The sequence below is a fragment of the Ambystoma mexicanum genome, chromosome 11 (assembly GCF_040938575.1).
Source record: "Ambystoma mexicanum isolate Mex_15411 chromosome 11, UKY_AmexF1_1, whole genome shotgun sequence".
NCBI classification, from domain to species: domain Eukaryota; kingdom Metazoa; phylum Chordata; class Amphibia; order Caudata; family Ambystomatidae; genus Ambystoma; species Ambystoma mexicanum.
In genome coordinates this window covers 954,413,463-954,433,008 of record NC_090934.1, presented here as the reverse complement: position 1 = coordinate 954,433,008, position 19,546 = coordinate 954,413,463, and the positions used below count along the sequence as shown (strand labels likewise).

At 45.9% G+C, this 19,546-nt stretch overlaps 1 protein-coding gene across 3 annotated transcripts in view; it reads right to left on the bottom strand.

Annotated features, from left to right (window-relative positions):
• Positions 1-19,546, bottom strand: part of LRP5 (LDL receptor related protein 5) — a 680,976-nt gene that overhangs the window by 61,633 nt on the left and 599,797 nt on the right. For all 3 annotated transcript variants that reach the window (XM_069624105.1, XM_069624104.1, XM_069624103.1), the window contains exons 14-16: positions 13,867-14,078; positions 10,084-10,274; positions 1,225-1,434 (exon numbers count right to left, since the gene is read on the bottom strand). In XM_069624105.1, coding sequence (XP_069480206.1) covers positions 1,225-1,434; positions 10,084-10,274; positions 13,867-14,078 — 613 coding nt within the window. The remainder of the gene's footprint in view (positions 1-1,224; positions 1,435-10,083; positions 10,275-13,866; positions 14,079-19,546) is intronic.

Below are 19,546 nucleotides of genomic sequence, written 5' to 3'. Positions count from 1 at the left end.
TCGACCTGACCGAAAAAATGAGATCAAACTCTTTGAAAAATCGCAAAACGCAGTAAAAGCTCAAGAGCTATAGCACGAGGACTCCCAACACTTGAACGTGCGGTAAAAATCTGAAGATGGCTGCCAGAGGAGGGGCTTAGATAGAGGGCAGTCATTGGCTGGGGGCATTATGACCCGAGACTAGTGATTGGTTATTAGGAGAAAGACCATTCAGAAACGAAACTGAAACTGATTTTTTCTTTACCGAGGATTCCCAGCCTGACGACGGGGAATATTCATGAGCATGTGAATCCATGACAGACCCCATGCTGGAGAAAATAGGCAATCCCAGATTCCTGCTTAGCATTATTTGTCTGCAGGCGTGACGTATAAGGCATCCTCAGATAAGGGTTTAAAAATTGTTTGCCCAAAAACACTCCCAAAAATAGACTACATAAAGGCAGCTTTTTACGCATTAAAAGTGAAACAATACAACAAAAAATCAGTCCAATAATGCCCCAGAGTAGTAGCCTGTCCGGAAATGCTTGTCCACATCACTTATGCACAAGAGTAAGAAACGCAGGACTTCTTTATGCTTCAACAGTGACGTGAAGCTTGAATCTCTAGATCCAGTGAGAACAAGGGTCACAAGGGTCTATTTCTTGATATATATATCACTCACAAATCTGACAGTAATAATTTTCACTTGGCAATGGATTGAACACAAAACGGTTGATGAAACAGGTTATTCAACAGATCCAGAAACTAAATACACAACCAAGAACCTGGTGGCATATATTACCTCTCCTGAGAGTCTAAAGATGTCTGGATTTCAGAAGCCACCACCACATGCAAAGTGGTAGTTTTCAAGAATTGGACTACAAAGTCGTCCAACATTCAGAGATAACCTTGTCTACCATGGAAAAATGATCTTTCAGGTTCATGTGGAAGGTACAGGTCTACCACGTGTTCTGGAAAGATGCTCTGAACTGATTAAGGGAAAGGCTACAATAACAATGTCACCAGTAGCACTTACCCACCCCTCATACTATTTTAAACTCCCCCAATGCATTATCTTCTAAGATATCACCCGTTAGACTTTCAATACAAATCCACTATAACCATCTTTTTGCTTACACAAGATTATATCATAGTAGTTTAAATACTATTCAGACAACAGAAATCCATACCATCCTTTGTTCAATAACAGAATTTCAATCAGTGTAACCATCACAGTTAACTTACAGAACTCTTCCATGTCAACTTCTTCCACTGCATGAATGCCAGTGAGGTGAGCAATCCGCCCTTGAATTCTGGTCCTTCTGTATCCACTGGTCTTCTCAACTCTCTCTATCATCTGCTGCTGGCGGTCGATCCAATAAAGATGGTCCCCAAGTATTGTAAGGCCCATGGGCTGAAGAATGTTCGAGTCTTCCAACGTCACACGATTTGCCCCTGTTATAGTAAGGGCATATATTAGTTCTGATTTCTGCTGCCACAAACTGTACTCTTCAGTCAATAAGACTAAAATGACAGATTCAACTAGTTTGTGCTACAATGTGTGCAATGATATCAAATGACAGATCTTGTTTAGTACTTTACAAACACAATTTTAACAGGCACAGAAATAGCAAATCAATTGCAAGAAGTTCACCAGGTTCACATCTGAGGATGCTATTTTTTGTTAGGCATTTTGGGCTGCATCATAATGAATTATCAAAGGAAGACCCAATGTTGAGGGATACAACTATTTGCTTGCGAAACATTACTCCCGTTTTACCAACCAAACTACTAGATAAGAAAATGTTACACAACACCTAACTGTAGAAGAACGTCATGCTTTAAAGTGTTACATTTTGAATGGCAGCAACCACAATTGGCAAAGAGAAGCAGATCATTTTCTCCACAAACTTTCACTTGCTGGTGTGTGAGAAGGAACACACACCAGATAAGGCGTTGCTCCGTCCTGCAGCACTGGGTACCTTTTACGCTGCACGACCCGTGTCTGCTGCAACAATCAGGTAGGGAACAATGAAGGGGTCCAGCTTATTTATTTTCTCATTTGGTAAAGCGCTCTAAACCCTTAGGCATCACGAAAACAGCAGAAAGGCAAAGCATTACATCAATGTTTGCTTGTTACAGGTGTATCTGTCAGCAATTTAGGCAAGGGCAAGCTAGCAGTAAACTCTGGTTTTACGATCTTGGCAAAAGAGCCACGGTTTAAGTTGCTTGCCGAAAGCCCAATAAGAACGTTCTGATCTAAATGATTATGGCAGGGCATTCCAGTTCTTTGCCGCAATCACCACGAAGCAGAGACCTCCAGATCTTTGAAGTTTGAATCTCGGAGTGGTGAGGCGGCGCACGTAGGTTGAACGGGTAGGTGTGGTGGATTGAGATTTGGTAAGCATTTGAGACACGTATTTAGGGGCTGTGTTAGAGATGCACTTGTGGCTGGTGGCTAGAGTTTTGAACAATATGCGATCGCAGATAGGCAGCCAGTGCACATTTCTTCTGACCGCAGATATATGATATTTTTAGGGATGTTCAAGGCTGCTCTCAGAGCATCGTTTTGAATGATTTGCAGCTTATTGATGTTACAAATACGGGTGCTCGCAAATAGGGAATTGCAATAGTCAAGTCTGGATCCTATTAGTGCTCTTGCTAATGTAATGCAGCTGTAGGAGAAGAAGAATGGTCTGCAGGCATTGATCGGTTTGGTAGCATAGGCTGCCAAAGAGGCAATTGCATTTACTTTGATTAGAGACAGATTAGAGTCCAGGTAGACACCAAGGGTTTTGACTTACTGAGAGAATGGGATAGGATGGGTAGGAGGATCTGGGTATCGTCCGCATAATTAGTGTAGGAGATGCCCAGAGTGTCAAGAAGGTCGAAGAGTGGAGACATTGTACAGGGTAGGTGAGACGCAGGAGCCCCGAGGCATACCACAAGTGACCAGAGTTGGCTGGGCTGCGACTGAAGGTGAGAATACTCTCATAGTTCTGTTAGAGAGGAAAGATGAGATCCAGGTCCTTGCTTCGGAGGAGAAATTGGCTGCTGAGGCGAGGTGTTCACATAGAATGTGGTTATCAACCAAATCAAAGACCGCTGAGAGGTCAAGCAAAAGGAGGAGAGCCATCCTGCCAGCATCTTTGAACTCATCCATTTGATTCTTTAAATCTAGAAGTGCTGATTCCGTGGCGTGTCCCGGACGGAATCCTGATTGACATAAACCACATTGCAAAATATACCTGAACCTGAAGGTAATTGGTTATTTATAACATTTTTAATACTGCAAGGTTTCCAAGCGCGGACACGGGGATCAAACCTGTGTTGCTCTGCATCATCTTGCTTGCAAGGCGAATACATTGCCCCTAAACTATCCTCCTGGTGTGTAGCATATGCTGCTCTATACAGAATTTTGTGGAGGAAGGGGACGGCTGTGATGGGGCGATAGTAGGGATGTTGAGCTCCGACGTAGGTTTTTCTTTAGTGAGGGCCGGCCCAGGTATCTTTTAAACTAGCTGGGACTGTGCTGGCGGAGAAGAATTGATAAGTGAGGCAATGAAAGGTGAAAGTGCTTCTGCGCAGTCTTTGATGACTAAAGCTGGGCATATGTCCCCTTGATATCTGGAAGGTTTGAGGCCTTTTATAATTTTATTTACCTCCAGATCTGAGGCAGGTTTGAAGACAAAAAAGTGTGGTTGTTATGTTGGGCAAGATGGGGATTCAGCACAAATGTTAATGTTAAAGGTTTTTATACCGTGCACAGGTGCCAATTGCGTGGCCTCTCGGCGCTCTGACGGTTCTGTGAACAGAAAAAGGGGGTAGGTTAGTGGGAGGACTGGGAGAAAGAGCAAGGGAGCTGTGATGTGCTGTTGGCAGCTTCAATTTGGATGTACCGTTCACTGAGCTTGGGTGCGAGATTCGGAAGACGGACGTCATGTGGTGTTGTGTTTGCTAAGGGCTTGTTGCAGTGTTGTGAAGTGCGCGTGGTTTGCTGTGCTGAGGAGTTCTGGTTGTTTTAGTGCAGTATGTGAGATGTGCATGCAGAGGGTTGATTGTTAGTAACAGTTTGAGTTGTTAGTGGCCATGGCTGATCTTCAGCTTTTCCGGTTTATTAGGTGTCTCTCCCCTTCTTCTGTGCGCCCTTTCTAGTTGCATCAGTAAAGTCGCCTCTGGGTGAAGGGTTCTTGCACTACTTTGCTACTCTCTTGCCTGAATTCTGAGTGCAGTCCCCATTTCCGATTAGCTACCCGTTCCTAGCCCATGCATTGGGCAGATTGTATTGTATTGTATTGTATTTGGTCATTTATACAGCTCTCTTTCCCCACACTGTGTGGGCTCAATGCGCTTTATTTGGTTGGAACTCCCTTGGTGACCGTAGTCAGTGTCGTGGAAAATTCAAAGGAGTTTAGTTTTTGATATGCATGTCTGTATGTTGCCGGCCTAGGGCAGCTGGCAAGGCTCGACTAAGATGAGGCATCTATTGTAGTCAAATTGTTATTCTGTGTCAGGATACGTTTTTGAAGCCAGCTATGCTGTCCTGTAGGACAGTTTGTATATTTGTGCAGAAAATTATGTCTTTCTGACAGTTATTAGGCAGGGGAGCTGGAGATTCTAGTTCCTGTAATATGGCGAAGAGCTCTCTGGTTGATGATTTAGCTTTGTCAATACGGGTATTGTATGTGGAGATTTTTGCATCAAGTATGCCCAATTTGTAGTCTTTTGCTAACACATTGAAGTGTGTTTTGTTAGCGGCTGTAGAATCATTCCTCCATGCAGTTTCAGCTGCACGTTTATTTGTACAGAGTATTTTAAGGGCTCAAATGAATGAGGTATTGAGATGGCGCAGTGGTTTGTCTTTACGTGTCCCCAAAGGGGATATGGTATCTACAGTATGGAATAGGGAAATATTAGGTCTCTACCAGCAAGGTTGGGTTGCTAGAGTGATATTCCGAGAATTTGTAGTTAGCGTGGCAGGCAAAGAAGTTGGTGTGGCATGTGGTTGATCCCCAATAGAGATGCTAAAAGAAATTATGTTATGATCTGACCAGAGCAGTTCACGTTAGAGTCCATCATAGTGTTGCAGGTATGTTCAGCTAGCCAATCTAGGATTCAGCCTTTGTTGTGGGTAGGGCTCAGGATACATTGTGTGAAGCCTAGGGCCTCAATGGCGTTTGCTACACCCAGGGTGTTGGGAGTCTGTGCTGTCGTTGTAGCCTAAGTTGACGTCACCCAAAAGGAAGATTCTAGAGGAAGGCTTGGCTTCAGCTGATCGGAGGTGTGTAATGTAGTCTTCAAAGAACAGCACAGGGCCAGGTGGTCAATAGATAAGATGAAGGGTGGCTGTGTGTGATTGCATCTGTTTAACAGTCATTAGTTCACCTGATTCGATGGCCATGTTTTTGGCTTCTCTAATGCCTAGCGAGTCTTTAGCGATAATAGCCACCACCCACTTTGGTATCCAGTTGATCTTTATAAAAGATTGAATAATTCTTAGGGATCGCAAGGGAGAGGGCAGGGCCCGAGGTAGCGTGCAATCAAGTTTCTGTGATGACAAATAGGTCCAAGTCATTAGATGTGAGCAAATGACAGATGTCAAGGGCATGGGCCATCAATGATCTGGCATTAACGAGTACTCCTTTAATCGGGATGGCAGATACCTCACTAGGTTTGGTTGACTGGCAATTCTGCTGTGTCTGATGTAGGTCAGGTGGTGGTAAGGGGGAGAGTGACCCTAGGGTATGGATATGAACTTATGGTTGGTATTTGATAGTGTAGTTGCTGTGTTGATGTAAGATGAGGTGAACACCTTATTGACTGGGGCTACCGTTGGTGAGCAGAGTTGGGCGCAAGTGGGAGGCGTAGAATGGGGAGGTGGTCAGGGGCTCTGTCTCATAGCGGTGTAGTGTAAGCCTTTGGATAAGATGCTGCGTGTGTTGTGAGTGAGGAAATCGCCATGTGATCTCGGGCAAGAGCATGCAAGCTATGCTCAGTGCAAGTAGGAGGCAGAGCAAAAGGTATCGCTAGGTCTGGGTGGTCAGGGGGATCTCTCGCTGTGCAGTGTAGAGCATGCCATTGTATTGCATGCTGTGTGTCTTATGGCCATGGGAGCTCAGTCACGTTGGGCACAGGTAGGAGGCATGGGGGCAGCGCTAGGTCAGGGCTGGCATGGGCACACACCTTAGATGAGGTTGTGCACACCTTTGTAGTGGATGCTAGGACAGTTGGAACCAGTCCCGGGAAGCTGGGCTTGGTGCACGTAGAAGTTAGAGAAGAGGGGCATATTTGGTGTAGGTGGCTGAAGGCCTTCTTGCCAAGCAGTGTAGCGTGCAGCTTTGCAAGAGGCACCCTTCCTTGTTTTTTGGCTGTGAGGTCATGGGCACGTATCAAGGCAGTATGGTGAGGACCAACTGCCACGTTTTGAAGGTTTAACAGGTTTTTCTGTGGCACTCTGGCTGCATCTGCTGGGGTTGTAAGGACATAATCAGTCTCGTTAACTCGAATAATCTCCTGGCAGTCTATCACAACACCCACCCACCAGCTAGATCTCACTTAGGTCACTAGCAGGGAATTAGCCACCTCTCCCTACCTTCGTGCTGGCTAAAATGCAAACACGCATTCTAAAAAAAAAAAATTCTATTCTCATACCTTTGCCCTACAAGAGGTGACCCCCCCTGCCCCCTCATCCCCCAAGCGCTTTAAGGCCATACCATGCATTGGGCGCTATACAAATGTCATATAACTTAACTACAAAGCCAGGGAATAGCCCGGTTATTAATTTCGTTAATACGACAATGACAAGTGAGGGTATGGTTTGGGATGGACCCCGCAAAAGGATGGTCCTTCCAGCAGAGTAAGAAAACCTCTGGTTACTATTGTAAATTGCCCCCTTCACATAGAAGAGAAGGATTTAGAATAGCAATACTGTCTAGGAGAAGGGTGCTTTTCCTTGGACCATACTGCACATTTGTAGTGGGTTTGGCTTTTTAAACAACATTGTAAAGTTGGAGTAGCTGATGCATTCTGGCAAAAATCATTCCCCAAAAAGCATTTGACTCTTTCTGAAGCTTTTCATGCTCGCTGATTGCTCTTGACACACAGTAGAACCTTTGATGAATTCCCCTGCTCTGACCAGTCAACATGCATTGCAGATCTACACATGTAGATTGTGGTATGAATGTACTGAGGCTGCTTCATCATTTCTTCCAATGCAGGACGTTGTGCACTTCAACAGTACTCTAAGAAATATTCCAACCCCTAACTGCAAAAACAACTGAACTTGGCATGAAAGTTCCCGTACATTTTAAACATGGATCGGGATGTACCTGCCAACCAACTCTTGTCCATCGGGGAGGTCCTTGGTCACATCTGTTTTTGGTTTTTAACTTGATTAAAAAATCCTTAGTGAGTCTTAAGTGAAAAAGCAGCCCAAGACATCGACAAAACATTCTTAAAGGATTTTTAGAATGAAAGGACCAAACCAACATGTTTCCATGTGAAAGGATCTTCCTGAAAGGGCCTTCAGTAAGGTCGCCCCAATAAGGTTTCTTGTAATTTATTTGACCTTTATGCAGGGTTTCAGACTCAAAATACCCCCTCTTGCTTCCCACTACACACATACAGCCTTTCCAAATCATTTCTATTTACCCTTTAAAACGTTTTCCTTTGCTCAGTATAGTTTTAAAAAGGTACACCTTACTGGAGTCATCCTTACTGTAAAAGGCATTATTTAGTAGACGTTTCCACAAATAAACCAATCAACACAGCAAAATCGGTCTTAAAAAACGAATTCAAAATGACAAAATGACTCATTTCATTCATAATTTTACCAGCAAAGGAAAGGGAGAGGATGCCCTAAATTTTGGAGAGATGGATTGTATTGTACTCGTCATTTGTATAGTGCCAATTTTACCATTATTATAGTCTCAATGCGCCGTTAGTGGGAACGCCCTTAGAGGACTGAAGTCCAGAGTGCTGGAGGTCTTGGGGCACGATTATGATGCAATTGGCCGAAAAAGGCTTAGCAGGGCTGGCCAGGTAGAAAAGCAACCCATGCGATCAAGCATGTGGATGGGTGCTGAGAAGACTGGTGGTGGCTTCGGTGCTAGAGACTTGCTATGGGTTCAGCGGTCCCAAATTTATCATAGGTCTACACTGTGTTCTAGTGTTGAGGCGTAGTCTGGTGTAAGTAGTCAGAACATTTATGTTAACAGCACAACCACATTTTTGTCGTAGTCCTTGCTGTATACTATGTGTGTGGTTAGCCATGCCTGCGGCCAGTGGCGCTTTGGTGTTAAGGCAGCTGCAACAGTAAGCTCAAACTATTCGGCAGAGGAGGCGCACGGGTTGTGCTTCCAAATTCTTCTAGATGGGTCAGGTTTCCGATTGGGGTGGCGTATCTAGAACACCACTGTGCTTCTACTACTATTGTTGTGACTTGCCCGTTACTCTTCACATGCCTGGAGCAGCCATTCATCAATCCTTTGACATTACAAACGTGGGTGCTGTGAATCAGCTAATGGCGCTTGAAGAAAGGCAGGGTTGTGATAGGTGTAGGGAAGCATGAGGGTTCAGGTCATCGCGAACAGAGCCGGCACTTTCAAGTGTTTGGAAAAAGGTTGGTGATGCCATGAACGCAGCCGGCACCAGCTAGGGAGACAGTTCACATATTCGGGATGTATGGGTTATTTAGGATAATGCAATAAAAAGTCAGGTTTCCAGTGCTTTTTTTTTTTTTTTCTTCTTTTTTAAGGAGAGGGTTTCTGTGCGGTGGATATGCAGAGCAAGAGTGCTCCAGATTGTGGGCACTAGGATAGAGAAAGAAGAGCTGTCAACTCTAGTGGAGTGGTCCGGTGGAATAACCAGGAGGAGGGCCAAGCCCAATCAGTTTTCTGGGGGGCTGTAGTGGATGATTTTGTTCAGAAGGAACTCGGGTCCCGTATGGTGGAGTGCTTGGTGCGTGAGGCACATGGCCTTGAAGGTTGCACTTGGGGTGATTGGTAGTCAGTGCAGAATTCTGAGTGTGGGGTGATGCGTTCTCTGGGTGGGAGGGCGAGGAGCAGTCTGGCTGCTGCATTTTGGATACGTTGAGGTTTCCTTAGCTGGCATGCGTCTTTTTTTTTTTACTCACATGTCAACAAGCGTACATTTATTTGGATTGCATATTTTTATACTTGCAGGAAAGACCTGTGACACCGGCATGCAGATGTGCCCTTGGGCACACTCAGAGTGCCTGCCAAATGACCAGTGGTCCAATGTGAAATTAGTACATGCTATTTCTTGTGGGAGAAAAGGACATGGGAGTCTAGCTATGTGGGGTGCTCTGGTTGGCTTAGTAGACAAAATGTGCGCACGCACACAAACACACACACACACACTTAAGCTTGTGTTAATTGTCAGGGCAGGAAGCACAGAAGGAGTCCAAAAATCCACAGCCCTTTGTCTTCCGCCTTGTCTGAATGGGGACAAATCCCAGTGGGCGGCTGGCTGTCCTGAATGGACAACCAGACCACCACTTCTTGTAAAATGCAGGAAGAGAATGCAGAAGTTGTGTTGTAGTTCCTGTTAAATACTGCGAACATGGAATCTGAAGAGTAGTCGACCACTGGAACTGAAACCGAAGAGGACGAAGGAAAAGCCGCGGAGACGAGCTCCAGTGACCAGAGAGCCTTCTGTGTAACCCGAGTCTACTGTAGCCCTTGCTTCCAATCAACCTGGGGACTCCCGAAATGTCCACCCACTAGACTCAAGAAGACCTGCATTCTTAGCCATCCCATGCGTTGCTGCGACCTTGCGTTGCTGCAATACCCCAATACCCTGGCACCTCGACTACTTTTAATTTAAATTTTTTGCCTTCATGGTTTGCTTTTATATTTGTTTGACTGTGCACTATGATCTCTGATACATGTTTTTCATTGTGAACTTGGCTATACACTTACTAGTTTTGTCACTAGCCCCGATTTGAAAAAGACACTGGTGTGTTGAAACACGTGTTATCCAAAAGGGCATTATAATCAATACATTTCAGTTTCCACAAAAACGTTGGCGCAGTTCCTCAAGTGTGGAGCATTTTTTCTTCAACCATCCGTGCCTATGCCTCACCTGACAAATCACTGCTCTCAATGCGCTTCAGATCCGCATCCACCCAGAACAGTTTCCCCAGTTTATTGTCGATGACAAGAGCCACTGGTCGAATCAGCCCCGTGTTGAAGACAACCTCACGTTCTGTACCATCCAGCGCTGCACGCTCAATCTTGGGGGACCTCTCCTGCATGTTGGTAAAGTACATGTACCTGGAAACAGATAGAAAACAGGAGCTTCATTATAGGTCGTGTTTGCAGTGTTTCCTCTACTGCAGAGAGAATAGGACTGCAACTGGAATGAATATATGCTGTAGTGATTTCCAACCACAAGGCCTGAGTGAGAGTTCAGTGCAGTTCTAAGCTTCAGGCAAAATGTCATTGGATGTCTCAAGACAAGCAGCCTCTCTGGTAAACAGCAATTACAATTATCTACAGGATTATGGTGGCTAAACGTTAAATAACTAATTGAAGCAGCACACTCTTTAAAGGAGGAGTCTTTGGGTGTTTTGGACCACAACTGCCATTAGCTTTAAGCCAGCACACATTGGTGAGGTTTAAAAGGGAGTACCATTGCAACAAATCTGCAGAACAGCAGGTTGCAGATCCCTGCTTTAGAGGAATAGTCTCGTTTTGTTGAGGAAGGGCATGTCAATGGGATTAGATTTGAAAATGTACATCTTTCAGAACACAATCTAATTAACAGAATTAAGAAAATACTTTTTAAAAAACGAACAAATGAATAGCTGCTTCAGTCAATTTAAATACGAAAATCTATAATGGGTTTGGTCATTATCCGGGTAAAGTTCTCTATGGCCAGCGTAGAGGCTCTGCACTTTTCAAAATTCCAGTTATTTGCATATATTCACGCACTACACGCCCAAGAAAAACAAACAAGGAGATTGTGGCCAGGGACCACGCCAACTACAACTGGCTCACCAAATACTCTGCCTCCAGATCTTTACGGTCCACCGGTGCCAACTCTCTGCATGTCAAGCGCTTCTCTAAACAGCAAGCTGGTGGCCGATCTCTTTCCTGGGGTGGCTCCCTCTTCTGGAACAGCCTCCCCCTTCTCCGTCTTGAGCCGGATCGCCTCAAATTCCAGAAGCACCGCAAGACTTTCCTTTTCACCTCCTCCTTCCCCCTCTCCACTCCTTTGCTAAACCCCATGGTCGCTGAGATTGGTGACCAGGGCCCTTGTGTCCTTCTGGGTCCTGCTACCCCACCCCCGAATCGCCTTCAGCCTCCGCCCACTCCCAGTACTTGCCTTTGGGCACCCACTGGCCTGTGCTGTCTCACAGGCCTGAACTTATTGTATTGGCACCTGACCACTCTTACCAAGTGATCTCTGCCAGGTCCTTAACTGCTGCTCGCAACTAACTCCCTAACACTTTCCACCATGGAACTCCTAGCACTCCTCTGCGCCCCCCCCCCTCACCGCCTCCCTTGTCCGTTCTCTCTCTACACTTGCACGTTCTGAATGCTCACAAGGCCTACTAGTAGGACCGCCTCTATTGCTATTATATTTACCTTTGGTTCCCATGTTCCATCCCCCTTTCCCTGTGGGCGCTTTGATGTATAAGCGCCTTACAAATGCACGATAAAGAACAGAATGCTGAATAGAGTCTTGTCTCAGTGGAAGGACGCAGTACAATGCTGCTGTTTTTGTACTGTTATTTAACATCTGCACCTAGGTGCAGTTACATCTGCCTGGTGCCTCGTGTTCTGCGGGTTATAAATCAGATCAATCAATGCAGATATGCGGGATATGGTAATTACGTGCTGCCATTAGTGGGTCAGATGGTGGAAAAGCACTCAGTCCACTGTTGGGTTGGGGCGGGGTCTTATGCCTCATCTAACTAGCCCACCAAACTACTAAAAGCTCATGGCAGAGCAATATCCCACAGTTGTAGCCTGTTGGTGGGACTAACAGGGCAGTGGCACCAATGCTTAAACCTCTGACAATCCATCTAAGGATCCTTAATTGAACGGAACGAGCCAACCACAGCCCCCAGCCTCTGCCATCTTAACACACTAAAAACGCCAACCATTCATTCATCAAACACTTTTTCTAGACCACGCCGGTTTATCTGTTTGCCAGACAAATGTTTTCATCTCAAACCCTCACACTGGTCTTCATTTAACTCCCTCTCTAGAGCACACCACTTACCGGTCTGTCCTACTCAAGTCAAGCATGCGTCCCTTCTCCAATCACAACCTTAGAGCACCTTTTCCCTGCACAGGTTTCAACTGCTCTTTTCATCCCTTTTCCTTGCACTGCCTATAGCCACACTCGCCATGGTCCAGCATTTTCTCTTTCCCCTTTGCCTATTATGTGGAACTGGCTACTTAGTTCTTTCTTTCCTCACGTTTCACTGCTTGTCCATGCCTGAGCTCATATTACAATCCTGCCTGAGACAGGAGACTAAGAGCTCAGTACTTTGATCTTACGCTGCACCCCAACCCAATGGCAGGAGCCATCACTACCATGCCTCAAACAGCCCAAACTTGTATTGCATTGCGCTGTCATCTTGGCGCGGAAGGAATAGCCTTTTCTGAGTTCTTTTGTTCATAACTTCAGTTGCCTTTTTCATGTGTCTGTGTAGTGTACGAACATATGCAAATGGCTGGACTGTGGAAATGAGCAGAGCCTCTGTGCTGGCACACACACAACTTCATGGCGATAAGGTACCAATTGTACCCTAGATCTATATGAGCCGATTGCCATTATACATTTGGGTTCTTTTCTGATTCAATTTAAATAAAACAAGCGAGCAATGGAAGATGTGAATGGCCCGAGGCACATTTTCAGAACTGAATGCAGGTTAAAATGAGCTAATGGCAGGTTTCAAAAAGGTGTATTCTCCCAACAATGGTGTATCCTCCTGAAATCCTTACACCTATGGGACTACAAATAAAATGCCAAGATCGGCCCATGCTCTTACCTTGGTGATCAGTCAGGGATGGTAATGCGACCACGTTGGAAGATCATGACATGGTCCATTAAATACTGTTCAAATTGGAATTTCATTTCTTCTTGGCTTCATAGGAATCCGATGTAGAAACACCCACTTACTGACTATGTAACCAGGTAATACTGGCTGGGTAATGTGACTTATAAGTGATTATGCGTGCCGTCCTACAGTCTGCGTGCATCACAGATCTAAAGGGATATTTTTCAGTAAAGCATTGTATGTCCTTAACCTAAAATACACTCTCAATTGCCCTACACATTCTAGACATTACATCTGTAAATGCAAGCAAAAGGCAGGCAGCAGATGGCAAGTAAGAAGAGACACGAGCTTAACATGCCCGATCAGACAGAATACACCTGGGATCAGCTCTGCAAGTAATACACGACAGTCCCCTCAAAATGCATACGTGTCAACGTTAAATCAACTTGCATTCTCTTAACGTCCACAGAAGTATGCACGGTTTATTAAGGTGTGACTGCACCCATTGTTAGTCTATCGCCATTCCATATCTATGCAAGGGAGACTGCTGGCCCTTATGATTGCAGATGTGGATGGCCATTGCACAGTGCTAGTGCAGAGCCAACGGAATCGTCATTGATAAATCCAACTTGCGGGATGGAGTGCGAGTGCAGAACTCAGACTGGAAGCGTTAGCCAGCAAGGACTGAGATAAAGATGCCGTTCTGCGCTTTGCTAGCCCAGCATCACGGTGCCCAAAAGGTGGGCAGCTAGGGCACTATTTGCTTGCCAAATTGTTGATGTGGCCATCACCATGGTACGCATAACACGTGTACTATGTCGCTCTAACCGCACCCACACATGTGTTCTCACCCGCGCTCAGCATTGACAGCAATAGCTCTGGGCTTATCGTGGTCGCCCCGTAAAACGACTCCAATAGACTCCTTGTTGAGCCGGTGCACGTTGATGGTGTTTGTGAGCTCGCAGGTCCAGTACAATGTGTGGCTGTACATGTCGATACTCAGGTCATGTGGCAGCTTCTCTGCGTTTTGACTTTGGTTAGGTGGGTTCACCACTACAAAAGCCTGAAAAGACAAAAGAAACGACACGTATTTCAACAATGTATTAAGCTACCCGTGTAATTCAACCAGCTAGCCATTGTGCGCTGCATTTCACCTTTCAGCTAGTAATCTTCAGCATGGCTAGAAGATTATAAAACCAATGTTTCTCAACCTCTAAGCAGGGCGATGAAACTTTTCTTAAAAAGTTTTGAAGTAATCAAACAAACGCAAATGCCTACACCTCAGAGTTGACAGCTAGACCAGCTGTTAAATGGACACCTGCTCTGCCCAGAAGCTGCCAAAAGTAGGGGGCATTCGGGAGTAAAGAGTACACGCCGTCTCTCTCCTTGTTCCCCAAAACGAAATGCCCTTCCAGGGGAAACATTTCAAATGACTTTGAAAGCCAAGGCAACGACAAAAATATCACCCAAATATGGCTAAACAGGAAGCGACTTTTGACCAAGCTAATATTGGCATAAAACCACTCTAGCAGAGGCATATAATTGCCCACCCGAGAGGTTGCACTTTACAGAACCAGCAGCGCTCTCAGTTTTTCTAGTTCCCTGCCTGAGAAAGCCATCAGCCCCATTTTTCTGGGATTTTTAGTACTTAATTTAAAATCGAAAATACAAAACAAGTCCCAGAAATCAAAGAGAAAACAGATCTGGTTGGCTTTCTCAGACATGGAGCTTGAAATTTGAGAGGTCTTAAACTGTCAAATAAACATGATGAACCCCCAACAATTGCAAAATACGTCCACGATTGCTGAACATCTTTGAGAGCCAAGTATCTGACTGTAAAAGATGTGGTTAAAATGCTTGCAGTGTGAAGTAGGGCGCTTGCAATTTCTTTGGAGCTCATGTTCAGAGGGAATTTTCTCTTTGGCTGCACATGACAATGCATTACTTACCGTAAAAGCATTTCTGATGGTTGTATCTGCTTAGATTCACATGCTGTGCATAGGTCCGACATCCAGTGGTCACTGCGGAGTATTGCATTTTGTTTTTCGTAGTCGAAAAGGGGACGTCGACAAGGCGTGTCTGTAACACTATCCCTATAGTGACGTGCGTTGTACCCACAATCCCTCACGCGTCGAGGTCCCTCTGTTTGTATTTTTCTGCCCTGAGGGAGCCTTATAGACGTGAGTGAGTACAGAAAAGAGAGATATAAAGGAAGTCTATGTTCCTTCCATCCGAGCGGGGAGGAAGGGTGGGCGCATGTGAATCTAAGCAGATACAACCATCAGAAATGCTTTTACGGTAAGTAATGCATTGTCTTCTGATGTTTGTTAATCTGCTTAGAATCACATGCTGTGCATAGACTAGCGAGCAGTACCCGGAGTTGGCGGTGGGTTATGAGAAGGAACAGTAGAGAAAAGATGTCTTAATACTGCCTGTCCCACCTGGGAGTCAGATCTAGAGTGTGCATCTAGACAGTAGTGTTTTGTAAAGGTGTGCACAGAACTCCAGGTAGCCGCTTTGCAGATGGACTCAAGGGGAACATTTGCAATGAATGCTATGGAAGCCCCAGTGCCTCGAGTGGAATGTGCTCTTGGCTTGAAGGGTAGTTCTCTCTTAGCAAGAGTGTAACAGAGAGTGATGCATTGAACAATCCATCTAGATATAGTGGATTTTGAGACCGCATCTCCTTCTCTTCCTGCTGCCACCGAGACAAAGAACTGATTAGTCTTTCTCAGTGGTCTGGTTCTTTCCATGTAGAACATGACAGCTCTGCGTACATCTAGTGTATGCAGACTTTTTTCTCCCGAGCTGGAAGGGTTTTGAAAGAACGTTGGTAGTTCTATAGTTTGGTTTACATGAAATTTCGAGATGAATTTAGGTGCAAACCTTGGGTGTGTGCGTAGAACCACTTTATTTTTGTGAACTGTTACAAAGGGGTCTAGTACAGAAAGAGCCTGTAGTTCATTTACTCTCCTAATGGAGGTGATAGCTATTAGGAAAGCAGTCTTAAGGGTGATATCTTTAAGAGTTGCCTTGTGCATGGGTTCGAAGGGAGGGCCCATGAGTCTGGAAAGTACCACATTTAAGTCCCATCCGGGAGCTGGGTTAGCTATCGGAGGGTGTATCCTTTTTACCCCCTCCATGAAGGCTTTGATAACTGGTATCTTCCACCACGACACTTTAAGTTGGGAAGTGGTGTATGCAGAAAGTGCCGCTAGGTGGACTTTAATGGAATTGAATACTAAACCTGAATCCAGTAAATGGGTCAAGTATAGAATAATGTCAGTAGGAGAGCAGTCAACTGGGTTGATGCTAGTACCTCTACACCAGATAACAAATCTTTTCCATTTGCTAGAATAGCAGTGTCGAGTATTAGGTTTTCTGGCTTCCCTGAGGATGTCCATACATCTCTGTGGGAGTTGTAAATGTCCAAATTCTATGATCTCAGGAGCCAGGCTGCTAAGTTCATGGTCTGAGGGCATGGATGCAGTGTCCTGCCCTTGTCTTGTGACAGCATGTTGTACGGGCAGGGAAGTTTCACTGGGGGAGATAGGGACATCTCCATCAAGTGAGCGAACCAAGGTTGCCGTGCCCACATTGGGGCCACTAGTATCATGGTAACCTGCTCCTGGTGCATCTTGTGCACCACTTTGTTGAGAAGGGGAGTCGGGGGAAAGGCGTAAACAAATTTCCCTGACCATTGAATCAACAGACCGTTCCCCTTGGACTGGTTCTGGGGGTACCTGGAGGCGTAACTTTGGCATTGTGAGTTCTCCAGGGTTGCGAACAGGTCTATTTCCGGGAATCCCCATTGCGTGAAGATGTCTAAGACGATGTCTTCGTGCAATTGCCATTCGTACTCTTCGGGCAGGGGGAAGTCTCTGCTGAGTTTGTCTGCTAGCAGATTGAGTTCCCCTGGTACATGTTGTGCTAGTAGGAACATGTTGTGTTTGAGAGCCCACTTCCATATATTCTGGGACAGCTTGGACAGTCCTGGAGAGTGAGTGCCCCCTTGCTTGTTGAGGTAGTACATGGCTGTGGTGCTGTCTGTGAGGACCATCACTGTCTTTCCTTGTAAGTGTTCCTGAAAGGCTTTCAGTGCTTTGAACACCGCTAGTAGTTCCAGCAGGTTTATATGCTTGGATGCTAAACTCGGAGTCCACACTCCGTGTGCCGTTTGATGGGATAGGTGAGCCCCCCATCCTGTAAGGGATGCGTCTGTGGTTAGAGTGGCTTCCACTGCGGGTGTGGCAAAAGTTTTCCCTAATAACAGGTTTTCTTTTGTCCACCACCGTAGCGAGAGAACCAAGGCCTGCGAGACCACCACTAGATCGTCCCATTGTCCGCTGGCCTGACACCACTGGCTGTAGAGCCACTCTTGCATTGGGCGCATGCGCAGGCGCGCGTGAGGTACCAAATAAATACATGACGCCATCATCCCTAGCAAGCGCATTGCTTTGCGTACCGTCACCTCTCGGCCTGCTACATAATGGGGAATTTGAAACAGCATGTTTTGGACCCTCTCGTTGGAGGGGAATACGAGGCCGTCCCTTGTTCGAATTAGAGCCCCGAGGAATTGTTTGGTTTGGCTGGGGTCTAAGCTGGACTTCTTTTCGTTGATGGAGAAGCCCAGTTGGGACAAAAGGTCTACGGTCTTTTGGGTATTGGAGAAGCATGTTTCGTAAGAATCCCCTGTTATGAGCCAGTCGTCGAGGTAAGGGTATACCGGGATGGATAATCTGCGCAGGTGGGCCGCTGCCACTGCCAGTACTTTCGTGAATACCCTTGGTGCAGATGCTATCCCGAAGGGTAGTACTCTGAACTGGTAGTGTTTGTCCTCTATTTTGAACCTGAGGTATTTTCTGTGCGATGTCAACATTAAAATATGAAAGTATGCATCTTTCATGTCCAGTGTTGTCATGTAATCCCCTTGTGATAACAGTGGGATTACCTCCTGTAAGGTCACCATACGAAACTTTTGGGGTTTGACAAATATGTTCGCTGGGCGCAGATCTAATACAGGGCGCATGGTTAAGTCCTTTTTGGGTACAAGGAAGTACACTGAATAAATACCTTCTGTTACCTGTGATAGGGGGACGGGCTCTATAGCTTCTTTCTTCAGTAGTTCTTCCACTTCTTGAAGAAGAATGGAGAGGTGTTGCGGTGTCATGCGCCGGTTCCGTGGGGGTTTGTACTTCGGGGAACCGTTGAACTCGATGCAGTATCCGTGGGCTATGGTGGATAATACCCAACGGTCTGACGTGATTCCCTCCCATGCTGAAAGGAACGATGTTAGCCGGCCCCCGACCGGTGATGCATGGGAGGGGACCCGAATTTTCGGGTCATTTGCTGGTATTGGGCGTGGAACCTCTGGGGCTGGAGCCACGACCTCTTCCTTTGCCACGGCGTTGGCCTCTTTGACTGAACTGGGTGTTACCCTGGTTGGTGGGCCAGTTGGAGCCAGAGTAATATTGTTGTTGTTGGTTCTGCTGCTGTCTTTGGCCACGAAAGGAGCGTTTATTACCATAGCCTCGCCTGTTAGGGGGCCTAGAAATTTGATCAAGAGTTTTGATGGTATCAAACTCTTTTTTAGCATGTTCTAGGGCCTCATCTACTGCTTTCCCAAACAGATGCGTCTGTTCAATGGGTTTATTTATGAGGGAGGCTTGGGTTTCGGGCTTAAAACCTGAATTGCGTAGCCAAACGTGGCGCTTGAGAAGTATTCCCTGCACTAGGGAGCGGCCAGCCGTCTCAGCGGCATCTAGGGAGTTTTTAACGATGCCCTGGTTTACCAGTGTGCCCTCTGATATTATAGCTAGCAGGCGAGAACGCAGAGGTTCAGGTGCTTCCTCTGCTTCGCTGCGCAGCTTGTTCCACTGTGCATCTGCGTAGCTAGCTAAAAGTGAGTTGTTATTAGCAATTCTAGTGGAGAAGGCGGCGGAGGTCGTGATTCTCTTCCCCAGTGCGTAGAGTTTTTTGCCTTCTTTGTCTGGAGGTGCTTCACTAGTGGATAGTGGCACCCCTGCTCTTTTTCTTGTGTTGGTAACCACAAGGGAGTCCGGAATAGAGTGTCCTCTGATGTATAAAGGGTCAGAGGATGAAGGGCTGAAGAGCTTTTCTATTCTAGGGTTGACCCCTCTTACTAGAGCTGGGTTAGTAAGGGAAGGAGAAATTCTTCTTTTAATAGAAGCCAGGAGAGGAATAGATTGGCTAACAGGGGCTTTTTCTTTGATGACTTTTTCTACAAAGTCGATGTCTGGAAGAGTTTCCCCTGTATCAATCTCAAAATGCGCTGCTGCCTTGCGCAATAGTGCATTGAGGGAAGGTTGGTCATCTATGGGAGAGGAGTTCCCATGTGAATCCTTGAGAGGAGAAGGGAGAAAGGCATCAGGGTCTGAATGTACTTCTTCTTCGAAGCCCTCTTCCTCAAGTTCTACCTCTTCTTCTCCACCCAAACACTCCTCATCTTCTTGGAGGTATTGCTCCTCCTCAGTGAGGTCAACCAGCCTAGGAATCTTGACTCTAGGGTCA